A 14,995-nucleotide genomic window follows, 5' to 3' on the forward strand; every position below is an offset into this window, starting at 1 on the left:
TGCATAATTCAGTGTATCTTACATCTGTGAGGAAAATCCGGTTCGACATTTTTATTGTTGCTTTTGATCATGTGTTTGTTATTACATTGTGATTTTGCAGTGGACCCAAATAGAGGAAGCAGGAGTCAAGGCCATGTGCTCATATATGATGGTGTAATCAAAACATTACCAGCAAAGTAACAAAAAAAGATGAAGAAAAAAAAAAACAACAAAACTAAGTACCAGAAAACAAAAAAACAAACCTCAGAAACCAAACAAAAAGAAGCATAAAACTGTCTGAACCGGAGAACAAAAACCTAACCTCAGAAACTTCAATATTTCAGGAAAAAAAATAAACAAATCGAGTTGTATTATATTTCTGACATATACATCTAGTTTAACATCTTATTAGTATCAAAAATCACAATATTTCTCTTTTTCCAACCAGATCCTGTGTTTATGGTGTGAAAACTTATTTAATTGAAATTGATTAAATGGAAATATCACTAAAAAGTATGAAGCTGGGCAATGTGATTTGCACTTGAGCTTCTAACTAAAAGCTGCTCAATTTATGGCTTGACATTTTCAGAAATTTCTTAGTGAAAAAAAATATATCAAATTGATTATATATATGTATGTATGTTATTTTTAAATATTAACGACGTGTTCTCATTTTAATGGAGGAATAAGTAAATAGTAAAATCATTTTGGAAAAATTTTCAAATGAGCATAATTTTAAGCTAGGCCTGTCATTTTTTGCTATGTTTTGTTTACTGTTACCCAATGCTAAATCGATTGCACCCAGGTCATCCTGGAAAGGGGATTACCACCTGTGAGGCCCCTTCTCAAGGTTTCTAATTTTCCTTGTGCTGAGGTTTTGAGTTTTTCCTTTGCTCGCATGTTGGTTTAAGATCGGGCGATGGTGTCATTATAACCTGTGCAGTCCTTTGAGACATCTTGTGATCAAGGGCTTTACAAATAAATGTGACTTGACTGAGGAAATATATCTTGGACACCATCAACATTTTTTAATACGTGCAAGTATCATTTGTGAAATATTTGAAAATGTATTCTTTGTATATAAATACCATCATGAGCCAGTTCAAATACACTGTGATTGGAAATAACAATGTGGCCTTCGTCAGCCTATGCTTGACTGTTGCTGTTACACAAAAAAGGACAACTACTAACGGCAATTCATGATCTTTTATGTTAATACTATAGAGCCCAGGAAGATCACCTTGGGAATGCAACACAAGAATCCGGTATTCTTCATTTGATAAAGAAACAACATGGTCAGTAATGTCAGCAAGTCATATAGAACTTTCTTTCTTCACTCAGTCAGGCCTAAAAAAAGGACAGGTAAAAAGGAAAAAGTCTGTTTACTGTAACGGTGACTGTGTGTTAGTGAAGGCCTGGGTTTTCCTGATTTAACCCTAGAAATGAGGTCTCCTGTGTCGTCCCGTGTATTTGGAGTCAGCTCGCACCTCCCTGAAGGACGACATCACACATGAGACACAATTTGAAAATTGAACGCGGATTTCTGGAAACCTCGCAGGATCTCATACCGTCCTTGTCTCCGCCTCCTCTCCTTCTTTTCCAGAATCCAATCTCGGCTCTTCTTGACCGACTTCCCTTTCATGTTTTTGAAGCGGCATCTGTGAGTGGGACGGAATGAGGAGGTTATTCGGATTTTTTTCACAGGAGAGATCTTGTTTGGTGTGAAAGGCAGGAAAACCCGACTGACGGAGATTCAGGCCAGGCGGGACGACGGCCTTTTGTTAGGTTTTTCTGTTGGCTTGCTGGGTCAAGAGTCCAGGTATGAACCAACCTGACCCACACCCGAAGCCCAGACAAGTCAATTACAAAATATACATGAAAAAATGAAATGAAATTCTGAATTTATGTATGGATGAGTAATCAAGTTGTATGTGTTAACATTGTTTGCATTTGTATATGCATACACATATATTCATCATATATATCCATACAGTATCCTTTACCCTTGCTCAGATTTTAATTTATTCAATGTATAGTTTATTTTACTGCCTCTGGTATTTTTATTTGAAAACTTTTTCAATGTATTAGGCTGATTTATCTGATTACATTTTTCATTGTACATTTTATATTTATAGTTCATTACTCATTTTTTTAAAATCTTCGGATACAATTTACCGCTTTTATGTGTTTCCATGCTTGTCCACACAGTATTCTTTTGAACTATTATTTTGCATCGAGTAATAACAAAAGTGTCTATTATTTATGCATTTTTAGCATGTTTTAAATAAATTCAGAATGCTTACAAGTGAAATGATCTGCATTTATATAGCGCTTTTCAAGTCAATGACTTCCCAAAGCGCTTCACAATGTGCTCCACATTTCCCAATAGCGACTTGGCAGCCATGTAAGGTGCTAACCTGCTTATTGGGGGTATTAGGGGTTGAGTGTCTTACCCAAGGACACTTCGACATGTAACACGGACGAGCCGGGATTTGAACTGGGATCCCTTGATCCCAAGACGAGCGCTCTACCTCCTGAGCTACTGCCGCCCCATGTGTTGATTTTTTTTAGTTAATCTATGCAATGTTTATATTATTGCCATTTATTTTGTATATTATTACTGTTATTTTTTTCCAATGTATTAGATTTATTGGATTTATTCTATTCAACATTTTATGTCATTTTAATTGTTCATTCATTTTTTTAATCTTGGGATACAAAATGCATCTTTTTATACAAATTTATTTTCCAATCCTATCTCCATTGTGTCCCTTTAAACTAAAATTTTGTATTAGGTAATATTAAAGTATCAATATTTTATGTTAACATGTATTGCATATATACATAATTATTATATAAATGTATGTATTGTTCACACTTGTGCAAGTTTTAACCCTAGGGTGATTAAGTGGTGTCAAAAATGACCCATGAGTTGTTATTCTTCAAATTCTTTAAGAACAATAAAGTTGGTAATATTTTCATATTCCAGGTATTCCTTATAAAACATGTCTTGCCATTAGTATCTTTATTTTATTTCCCACAAATATTTGACCCCACTCATGAAAGAGTATGTACCGTTAGGTCTTGCATCCAAGGGTTGATATATTCAACCTATGTTGTTTCTCTTAATCATTAGAGTCGTAGGGGCACAACTTATTGTGTCTTGAGCAAGTACAGCCTGGTGGCTCCAATCACTCCAAAGGCCAACAAAAGGTTTCCATACAACATTCTATTAGATTGACTCTCGTGTTTTCATTTTCTAATTGTTCTTGCCCTTTTTCCTTTGTATTGCTCTCATTTATTTTATCGTATTTTGCTTCAGAGAAAACCCCTACCCAAAACTCTGAAGAGGAATGGGTGTCGTCAGGCTCTACTAGCCCAAGACACACCACACGAAGTAGTGCCCCTACAACATTAGTGGTAAAGGGATCCTTGGACAGTGAGTTCCTATTCTTTTCATCTTAGAATATAAAACAACTTCTACATTAAAAAATGTTTAACCCCCTGTTTACAACATACTCTTTAGTATTCTCAGTCATATTAAGTGATTTATTATTTTCTAAATGTATTTTAATATTTTCTGTTTTATAATTGAATTACAAATTGGACATTTTCACCCTATTGCCTGACCGGAATTAATGTTGCAGTTAGCAAACATAAAGCTATAACTTTATATAGCTAGCTCTTGAAACTTTTATAGTATTAGCATCAGTTGCATTGCAATTTTGTACATAAAACATCGTTTTGATCACAGGAATAAATGGTTGAGGGATTTTTACTTTGAACCTCCGAGTTGAACCTTAAAGGCTTCTTTAGGTCTTCAACCAAATTGGAAAAAAATAAAGAATAAAATCAAAAGGTAACACTTGAATTTAGGTGGATTTAAAGCTTTAACTCAGTTAATGCTTAAAATTGTTAACATTTTAACTTTTGACATTGCTTTAATTGCATCCGGTAACCAAGACCATTTGAGGTAAACAATTGATATGCCACGTTCGGTAAACAAGACTCGTTTGCTTAAGTGGATTCGAGCTTTTCTTTCTAATCTAGCTATTACAGTCACGACGGACTCGCCAGACCGGACGGTAAAGAGAACCATTAGAGGAGCTCATATATCAGCATGCAAACAAACGCACAAAGAGCTCATTATCTGCTTAATTGCATATACGAAAGAATCTGCTAGAAAAAAAGATGAATTAAACAATCTTCTAGCAGTGCGTGTTTGCCTTGAGGTGGCGTTGTAATATCATAAACAGAGATAAGACGACTGGAGGCTTATCAACCAGAGATGGTAATAGAATTATCAGAAGCAAGTTATTGCAATTATGTAAACAACACTCCCAACATTTTACCTTTGTCCTGAATACTGGACCTGGTTGGGGACGTTCTTTTCAGCGGTTTCGCAGCCCAAACCCTGAAATTTAGAAATAAGTGCTGTATATACATCATACTTTTGTGCTACTTAGTTCATCGTTAGAAAACGTACCGTGGGCAGGACGCCACTCACACCTGCAAAAAGACACAAAAAGAACCTGGACAGAGGCAAAATGAGTTAAACCAAGAAAATATACGAGCGTTCCACTGAGTGATCGACAGACTTTTTGGCCTTGGTGCTGTTGGGGTAGTCCACCACCATGCCTCCGCTGAAGCCCGCCCTCATTGCCTGTGATGTGATAAGTTCCAACTGCCAGGAAAGGAAAAAAGGAGGATAAAGGAGAGAATGTCTTGAAAGCATATTTAGGAACATTTTGTGCTCCGATTTTACCTGCTCCGAGTTCTCGGGATAGATCTGAAAAACAGCCCTGGCACCTCTCGTCTGAAAGGTAGACAAGGAAAGAGGTTTGTGGCTTTTGTTATTTGGGAAAAACTCAAAAACAACATCAACAAATCAACAAAAAAGAACAATTTGCATATAATTTTATGCACCACACAATAGTATAATACAGAATCATAGACCCAAAGAGAGAAGGTGAAAGCCTTTAAAGAGACAGTGCTTATTAGTTGACCACTAGATGTCGTTCATAATATGGAAAATAAATGCAAATTCCCCTGCTCTTTAAGTATTTAAAAATGCACATTTACATGATAGTTCATGTGTTATTACTTTTTTTAACATTTTTTTATCACTTGGAGGCACTAAACCAGGGGTGCCAAACAGGCGGCCTGCGGGCCGGATCAAGCCCGCGAGACAACGCTGAGGGAGACGCAAGAGAAAAACGGCTGAGAGAGGCGCAAGAGAAAAACGAGCTGCAGGTTGAAATATGTCCACTTGATGTTGCCAAAGCCAAGTGCCTCTTACAAACGCTGTGCTTGTATTCTCTCTCTCTTTTCCTCCTTTTTTCCCCTCTCACTCAATCTCTCTGTGTTCTCTCTCTCTCTCTCTCTCTCTCAATTTCCTTTTGGATTCCTTTCTCTCTTTCCACCTCTCTTGCTATTTCTCTTTTGCTTCTTAGATTCTTTCTTTTTCGCTCTCTCTCCCCCCTCCCTCTTTCTCTCTTTCCTTGTCCCACACTCTCTTTTTTCTCTCCCTCTCTTCATCTTTCTCCTAAATCTACTAGTCCGGCCCCTGAGAGAATGTTCTATTGTGTGTCCCCAGAGTTAAAATGAGCTTGACACAATTTATCTTGCAGGTCAACTATATTTAAAAATCAAAACAAGAATAAAAAAAAACCCTAAGCCCCCCAAAATGTATTGAGTTGTCCCACTTTAGTTGGGTGTTTAGTTACAGTGAGAGTGATAAAGAACACAATTCAGTTAACGTTTGCCTAAAATGACAATAAATAAAAATAGATCAATGAAAATTGGCTTTATCGTCATTATACTACCGTGTAACAAAATTGGAGGTTTTCTTTCAGTGAAAGTAAAACTAATTAAAGTTAAAGATGTGTGAAAAAATACAAATGTACATATACACTGTGTATATATATATATATATATATATATATATATATATATATATATTGAATATAATGATATATATTAATGATAATTGTATTTATTTGATATATACATATACAAAATGAATGTAAATGTTCAGCATTTATATGGCGCTTTTCAGGTCAATGAAGACCTCCCAAAGCGCTTGTACAATGTGCTTCACACTTAACCATTCACACACACTCACACATGTCAAAGGGAAATACAAAACATACAACATGCTAAATAAATGTTGATTAGGACTATTCCAAACATTGCTTTTCTGGAAAAGCAATGAGTGTCTTTAACATAAATCGATGATATTGAAAAAAAAATTACCAAAGAAGAATAAAGAGTGCTAAAGAAGGTGTAGAGTCTCTTCGGAGGGCTGTGTGAGCGCTTGTCGGCGTTGCAAAGCCACTGAAGAGCAGAAATACTAGAGGGGACAAATACAAGGACATTAAAACAAAAATGTCTGAGGGTATAAATGGAAAAACACAATCCACATTTTTGCCCTCTGTACCTCACACAGCCGTCAAACGTTCCAGCTCGAAAAGGCATCCCTTGGCCCATGTCGCCTAAAATGAGACCTCCTTCCACCTCTCTGTCTAGCGCCACATCTGACAAACAATACAGACACACACACACAAATTTATTTCATTGTTTTCACAAATGCTCAGTAATGTATTTTAATATTATCTTATTTCTAAGTACATCATGTGCAATTATATAAATGATCACTAAATTATCATGTGACGTCTCTGATCACTCCAGAATAAATGTATTATTGTACTGCATGTCACATTGCAGTGACATCGGTGGGATTGACGAACATGCACATTACCTAGCATTGCAGTGCTAATGTCGACTCCCACCCAGAAGTGTCCTTCTTCTGTCAGGTAGTCACCACTGAGCCCTGATCCACATCTAATAAAGAGCAAAAAAAAGGAAAAAAATCGATATAATGTATGCAAAATGGTTAAACATATGGATTATTTTTGTTCACAAGGATAACCCTTGGCACCAAGGCCACATATATGCATTTAAGCAAATACAACAGACCAAGGGTTAAGGGATCACAAACTTACGATATATATTTTTTAATCAACATCAAAATCATTCAAATGCCCAAAAATTACGAAAGTTAACTTTTACGGTTTTGCCTCATATGTCTCTAAGATGCCTATCTACTACTGGTCGATGTCAAATTTTATTGGTTAGTGTCACGGCATCATGTCAACGCCTATTTACTAATGACTAAACTTCTTCTCACAATGCCTTTCTTTACATTCAACTCGGAATCTCGTGTGACAGCCAATGTGTTTAGCTATGGGACTTGCAAAGACGGTCAAGGTAGAAGCAGGAAGATAACAATGGAAACAAAGCTTTAGATTCAAGATATCATGAAGGAGGCACACAGATTGTTACTCTCACAAAGGAATATGTCTGTAACCAATTGACAATCAGAAACATTTTTAAGAATAAGGAGGCAATTAAAGCAACATTGTCATGCGCTAAAGAGACTATAAGCACAGGTGGAAGTTTTAATTTTAATATGCTCTCCCCCTACTGTATTCACCCAGTACTCCCCGGTACCAGCACCAAATGTACCGTAAAATTTGAACTGTAAGGCGCACCGGATTATACGACGCATCCACAATATTTTTAAAGGAAAAAACATTTTGTACATACATAAGCCACACCTGACTACAAGGTGCACATGGCCACATTAAAACGTGAGATACTAACAAAGAAAGACGGTACACAGAGTTTTTATAATATATGGTACCTTAACCCCTTAACATTTCGACAGCCTGCCGGTGGGCTGCCAGACTTTTGATGAACTACTACGTTTCTGGACGATGTCACCAGTCAAGGAAATATGTCATCCCTCATATTATTGGAAAGCTATAACTCTTGGGATTCAAAATATGATGACCATTTCAAAATATGCTCATCAGAGAAACATCACCATCAGTCCGAGACAAGACACCCAAAAACTATAAAGCCGAGGTAACTTACCATTATGTCCCCTGACCGTCTTCAACTTCTCTGAATGTCCGCAAAAATGGCTTCGTTACATCAAGGACAATCAACAGAATCCAACAGAGTACAATTTTTACTCCAAAACACACAATAATGCCGACAGATAAAATAAAATAAAAATAAATTCCCCCTAAACTTTACTTCGTTGGACGAGAAAACAGAAGCGAGGATGTCGTGCAGGGAAGCGTGTGAAGTTGATGGTTTGGGCGGCTGTAGCTCAGGAGGTAGAGCGATCGTTTTAGGATTAAGGGATCCCAGTTCGAATCCCGGCTTGTCCGTGTTACATGTCGAAGTGTCCTTGGGTAAGACACTGAACCCGAAATACCCCCAATAAGCAGGTTAGCGCCTTACATGGCTGCACAGATCACGGCCGCTATTGGGAAATGTAAAGCGCTTTGGGAAGTCATTGACTTGAAAAGCGCTATATAAATGCAGATCATTTCATTTCATTTCATTTATTGTAATCCGTTCATTTCGCAACATTATTTCCATTTACAAATAAACAGACACGCAAAAGGATTCCAAATATCGTAGTTAGCCCTCCCCTTCGATTGACACCTTTTCCATTATGAGGGCCTATTTATGCTAGTTTTATTCATGTACAAAGGGCAAAGTTACATAAAACTTGCGTCTTCCTCGATACTTATAGTCCACCTGTCTCACTCATACCCATACTGCTCGGGCGCCCCTAGCGGTCGTTAGTAAAAAATGCACAAATTAGCAGCATCATTGTATAAGGCGCAGGGGTTGAAAGCTTGGGGAGAAAGTTGCGGGTTATAGTCCGAATTTTACTGTAAATACAATTTAATTTTTCCCTTTACATGTGCATTTTATCATAATGTTATTTGTTCATATACACAGGCACATACTTCATATGCATGTACAATATGCATATACAATTTTAATTTTTTCCCTGGAGTAACCAGAGGTTACCATTGGTTTCTTTCCCCAGTCACAAAACAAGATTAATGTCATACCCTGGGTGTCTACTGTACCAGTTCGTGAGCTCACCCAACATCCAGTAAGAAGCAGGGCTGTTCCTCCGGAAGGTTCAAAAGCTCCACAGCTCTCTCTGACATCTGAGTCTGAATCTCAATCATACGAGAGCTGGAAAAAAAACAGATACAGTATATATTAAAAATTAATTGTGGAATGATGAAAAAAGGGAAACATTGGTGAAATCATAAGAAAATTTGAATGTAGAAATGTCCAGATACAAATGGAATTTCTATTTTTGTCACCAAAAAAAATTGTTTACCCATTTGTTTAACAAGAAGAGACAAAGTCGGGCTAGTTTAGAGACTTACTTTTGAGAGTATTTCTTGGCTTCCTCTTCATTGTAAAACTGAAAATAAATAAAATAGAGCTAATTCAGAGGTAAAACAAGAATCTTGTTATCAGGCACAACACCTGGGATACCAAGTAACCACCTATGAACACCTGAGCAGCTTGTGAACTGGTTATAGAAAAAGCTCACCAGTGATTAGTCATTGTGATTTTAGAGGAAATATGATTTCTGACTGGCATGTTTATGAGTTGACTGAAACTATATTAACCCTGGTTGGTTGGATCCCATAAACACTAGAAACAGCATTCCCTGTTGTATGTCTTGAGCGAGTACAGCGTGATGGCGCCCAGCCCATATGTTTCCACCCGGTCTCGAACTGGGGACCTTTGGCATGATACGACAATGTGCCATAGGGAAACATTACATCTTATTATTATAACCTGGTAATAACACTGCAACAACATAGTAATAACAAGCTGTTCTATAGAGGGCTCCGAGCTCTGTGCTAAAAATAGTAACACGGCTTCGTGCCGCCATCTTGGAAGTCTGTCGATTACAAGCGGCGATAGCGAGAGGAGCAAATATTTACTCAGTTTGTCTATTTATTTACTCAACTAGCTTTGTGTACGGATTTTGTCAACACTATGGAAAACTACGTGGAGAGTTTAGACAAGGAAGCACGTGTGCGGTATGCTGCGAAGTTGCATTTTATTGGAAAATTGGATCCCTACAAAATTAAAAACAAGGGCTGGAAGTCTGATCGCGATTTGTTGCCGTGTGTGACTTACATCGAACTTGTCAACTATCTTATTTTCCACCCAAGTCCCTTTTGTGAACTGAAAGATTTTCAAAATTACAAAAGTATGGAAGCCTACGACAGATTTGTGTCTGGTTGGGTTCGGGATGTTTCTGTGCACACAGTATTTAACCTAGCCATACTTGAATGGTGTCGACAGATGTACATGAAGTACACATGTCCCATAACCTTTTTAAAATGTATTTCTACATCATAAATAATTCAATTTACCTGTCAGAAATTGGTCAGAACAAACACGAACACAGTCAAGCTTTGGCAAATTCGACCGGTTGATAGCTGCCAGCCACATTCGTCTTCGCCGTTCACTTTTCTCCTGAGCTTCAATCCCCTGATCGTAAATACACTTCGGAAGTCTAAAGAAGCCCTTCCCACCCTTTTCCCATCGGCTACAACAGCCAACAATAACGCACGTATTCGGCATTACAATGTAGAATCTAACTGGTTCGCTAAACAATAAGAATGAAGTGAAAAGCTTTGTTGACTTCCAAAATGCCCGCAAGCAATGCATTGTGGGTAATCTTAGGACCTCGAAGCACTCTATAGGATATACATATACAATTGGGAGCGCTTAGTCCTAATCGCTTATCAAAAAGTATCTCTTTGCGTCAATTTTTTTGAACTTTTGAACCCTGCTTTAGGGTAAAGCAATGAACACATCTGTTTCATTTCCAAGCTATTCAGTTTACTTTGAAATCACGGTTAGCAAAGATGCTATAAACAAACAACAAGACGAGCACTGACCACATCTGGAGGAGCTTTGTGCTCTGGTCTTCGACATGAGCTCATCGTAGAAGTTATTATTCGTATACAAATACCTTAATATAGTTTACTCATCAAAAATAAGTTTAAAGTAATGCAAGGCAGTAAAACATGTGTGATCAGTCGTCTTCTTCGGTGAATTTTACGGATGGCACGAGATGATGTGGCGCCCCCAAGTGGCTATTTTCAATATCGCACAAACTTCCATTTATGTTTTTATTTTTTAGATATTTATCAATTCTTTGGGGGGGGATACAATTACTTTCGTATCTCATTTTTGTGCAGTAAGTAAGGCCTAAGAAAATTAATGAATAAGGGGGATATTGTTCAGTGGGAGTAACTGATTAAACTGTGTGATTGGTTGGCGCGGAAGTTGAATTGTATTTCCTCTTGGATGACGTAGTCGGGCAAAATGGCGGAGGTCGTACACAAATTTGGAATCGGAGTTCACAGACTCTCTGGCTTCAGGTTCGCCCATAGTCGAACTGTTTGCTCCGGGGACTCTTCTGTCACTCGAAAAGAAAGTTGCACTTTGATTGGAAGTCGGAATACATCTATTTTTAAGTGGAAAGAGGGAGTTCGATTGAAAACCTCCACGACAGAACCCAAAAGGCGAATGTCAGACATAGATCAGGTGACTGACATTTGCTTGAACGTGAACTCGTTTCGTATTTCTGGATTTTTTCATTCTGGAGAACCGTTTTATGTTTTAAACAATTCTTTAGTTGGATCTAGGAGAGCTTCTGGATGCAGAGGATCCATATCCTGTAAACTGAACCCATCAGGTGGATTCATGTCAGCTCAGCAACTGCGAGCTTTTTGCATCCTCATCCGACTGCATAAACCAGACACGTGTTATTGCATCTCTTTCAAATCCAGAAATTACAGCTGGACTAAAGACTCCAAAGATAGCCCCTTGTACAGAAACAGGACCGCTTATTATGACATCCTCAAAGTGTCCCCCAATGCCACACAGTCCCAAATCAAGACAGCCTACTACAAACAGTCGTTCATCTACCATCCCGACAAAAACCCCGGCAGTACAGAGTCTGTGCTGCGCTTTTCTGAGATCAGCGAGGCCTACACGGTACTCGGCAACAAGAATCTGAGGAGGAAGTATGATAGGGGGATCTTGAGCATGACTGATGTGCACGGTCCAGTACGAGCATCCTCCAAAGAAACTCCAAGCAGATCTCCTGGATCAGCACAGCAGCACCAGAGCACTTCAAGGCGCTTCTCTCAAACAGGAGGAAGACCCATGTATGACTTTGACGCCTTTTACCAGGCTCACTATGGCGAGCAGCTGCAGAGGGAGCAAGAATTGCGAGCCAAAAGGCGCAGACAGTTGGAGATGTACGAGGCAAAGTTACGTCAATGGAGGAAGGAAAAGATGGTGGAGGGCACAGTGGGCTTGCTGATTCTGATCGCCGGCTTGATGTTAATGAGCGTATAGTAGCGCTAGTGGGACTTTTGGAGCCTTTATTTAAATTTACAATTATTGTAAAACGTTAAAAAATTGGACCGACTCAGCTATCCAGTTGCAATTTCTTGATGCCTTGCGTTTGTGACAAAAATTGTAAATTCCTTCATCATCTACTGTTAAAATACACTTCTGAATGTTTGGGTATTACATTCAGAATTTCACTACTTCATCTAATTTAGTTTTTCTCCATTCTGAATCAGAGTTGAACATGTGAAGCTTTGTGTTTGGTTGCATTAAATGTGTTTTCATGCCCCAAATGATGGCATTGAAAACCAAAAGAATCAACTGTAGTGCTGTGAAAACAGTGTCATGAAATTAGCTTTATATAAAGTACACAGGACCCTCCAATGCAATCGCTTCACTTACCAGAAAGTCACTCTTATCGTGGTTCAATGAGTGAACTCTTATTGGATGCTTTGAATTGAATTGCCTTTTTTTTGTCATTGATAACGACGCAATGAAACATTGTATGCAACGAAATTAGGCATGACACTCCAGGGTAAACATGTAAGAAAGACTTTAAAGAGAAAAGGAAAAACAGGAATACTAATTTAAAAACATTTACGATATAGTGCTTAAAGACTGTACTAAGTTGTAATAATTGTGCAATGAAACATTCATCGCAACAACAGTCTAATTGAATGTAATGCAGTAATATTTAGCAGCAACAGAAATTCCCAAAACAGTGGTACAGTTTTGTGCGCTTGTTCAGGGTGGTAATGACCACCCAGAAACTTTCTAAGCTTTAATGAATGAGGTGACTTATCGCCAGCTCCCGGACATATATAAATATGAAATTTATCATAATTTTTCATGTATTATATGGTGAATCTCAGCTGTCTGGAAAGGTTTTCTTGGGGGGGAAATATAATTATTTGACAGAATGTTCATAGAAGCCTTCGCACATCTGCGTTAATTGTATTGTGTTGCCACATTTTGCATTTATGTGAAAAATATGCAAATTACGTAAAACACATTAGAACAGGGGTTTCAAACTTGCAGCCCACAGGGTGATAGTTTACGGCCCCAGCCTTAACATGAAAGTCTAAAGGAACAGTGTGGAGATCCGCAGGTTCGAGAGCGTTCTATATTCGGGCCCCGCTGCTGTGGAATGCTCTGCTCTCTGAGATTCAATCTGCAACCTCAGTGTAACTGTTAAAATCTACGCTTAAAACACACTTCTATTCTATAGCTTATGAATGACCTATATTTCATGTTGACAATGTCAGTTTATTAATTGTTATTACAACATCCATTACAGCCTGGTCCTCCTGGAAGGGGGATGACCTCATGTGCGGTCCCTTCTCAAGGTTTATTCATTTTCCTCATGTTGAGGTTTTTGTGTTTTTCCGTACCCTCATGTAGGTTTTAGATCAGGGAATAGTGTAATAATAGTCTATGCTTTGCAATGATCTGTGGTCTGTGCAGCTCTTTGAGACTCCTTGTGATTAAGGGTGTCACAAATAAACACATGACTTGACTTAAGCGCCTCCTGGTGGGAAAATATACTTAATTGAAAAAATTTGTACTGATTTTTTTTTACATGAGGTGGTATCGTGAAATATTCGACATAACTTCATTTTCAAACATGTTTATGAATAAAAGTCTACCTTTGTTCAAAAAGGGTTGAAAAACACTGAGCTATAGAATAAAAGTCCATGTTTTAAAGTACTCATAGGCTGAAAATTTTCAATTTCTTTTGCATAACATCCTCACTTAGATGGAGCTGATATCATTGTCGGACATCTTGCTGCTACAGGTACCAAAAAAAATTCCCTTGTTTTTTCGTAGCCTTTTTATTATTTTATTATTATTATTTATTATTTTTTCTCTTTTCCCCATATTCTATTCTATTCTATTTTCTTTCCCCCTGTCTTTTATGTCTTTTTATTTCCTTTTTCTCCCTTATCTTTTTTCCTTTTTTTAAAAAAATGTCTTTGCAAAAGGCTGGTTAAAAAAAAAGAAACATGTTTTAATTTGGTCACTTTGTCTCTAGTTTGTCTTTTTTTAACACTTGTTTTCGGTTGCACGGCACAATAAAGCAACATCGAGTGGTCAAATTATACACACTGTCCCTTTGATGTAAATTCAGCCCACACAAATTAGGGATTAATTTATTACTGATAGATTAATTTTCACATAATTATTGATATTTTTTCTTTTTAGAATTTAATTTTTGTTACGTATAAAAAATAAAAAGATATCTTAGAACAGTGGATTTTTCTAAATCAGAAGTTTTCTTGTGGACAAGCCAATTCGGCCCTACCTCACTCAGACCCTAGCTCTGGCGGCCTTCAATTCAATTGAGTTTGAGACCCCTGCATTAGAAGAAAGTACCGCTAGTGAACCAGCAGGTGCTCAACCGTGAATATGTGCGGTCCTGATTTCAAACTGCGGTTTATAGACAGGGTTGGGTAGGGTTACTTTAACTTGATTACTGTACTTCCAATTACTTTTGGATTACTCCAATACCAAATATGCTAATAAAAGACAAAAACTAAATATGAATAAAATTATGACTCACATCACGTGGTAAGCTTTCTCTCATGGCTTTGATCTCCGGCAAAACTAACACAAAATGCGACAGAAACGAAATGAAAATAAATCCAAACAGCTTGCCAACATCATTTTTGCCGTTCCATGTATTCTGTTACTCCCCAAGCCTGTACAGAATTTAGTTACATATTTAGTTTCTTTTGTCTTTTAT

At 37.7% G+C, this 14,995-nt stretch overlaps 2 protein-coding genes across 2 annotated transcripts; one reads left to right on the top strand and one right to left on the bottom strand.

Annotated features, from left to right (window-relative positions):
• Positions 1–985: 985 nt before the first annotated feature.
• bud23 (BUD23 rRNA methyltransferase and ribosome maturation factor) lies at positions 986–10,971 on the bottom strand. The gene is made up of 12 exons (XM_088346211.1): positions 10,788–10,971; positions 9,249–9,286; positions 8,953–9,048; positions 6,740–6,822; positions 6,419–6,515; positions 6,235–6,331; positions 4,745–4,795; positions 4,578–4,663; positions 4,466–4,511; positions 4,332–4,393; positions 1,548–1,637; positions 986–1,470 (listed from the first exon to the last, which is right to left on the bottom strand). Exons 1-12 carry the CDS (start codon positions 10,830–10,832, stop codon positions 1,416–1,418), a joined length of 846 nt encoding a protein of 281 aa, XP_088202337.1. The 5' UTR covers positions 10,833–10,971; the 3' UTR covers positions 986–1,415.
• A 239-nt stretch (positions 10,972–11,210) lies between these two features.
• On the top strand, positions 11,211–13,768 carry LOC148357936 (uncharacterized). The gene has a single exon (XM_088345406.1). The coding sequence runs from the start codon at positions 11,218–11,220 to the stop codon at positions 12,256–12,258; it is 1,041 nt and encodes a 346-aa protein (XP_088201532.1). The 5' UTR covers positions 11,211–11,217; the 3' UTR covers positions 12,259–13,768.
• Positions 13,769–14,995: the final 1,227 nt, after the last annotated feature.

Source organism: Urocampus carinirostris, chromosome 10, assembly GCF_059441175.1.
Source record: "Urocampus carinirostris isolate Australia breed hairy pipefish chromosome 10, RoL_Ucar_1.0, whole genome shotgun sequence".
Taxonomy (NCBI): domain Eukaryota; kingdom Metazoa; phylum Chordata; class Actinopteri; order Syngnathiformes; family Syngnathidae; genus Urocampus; species Urocampus carinirostris.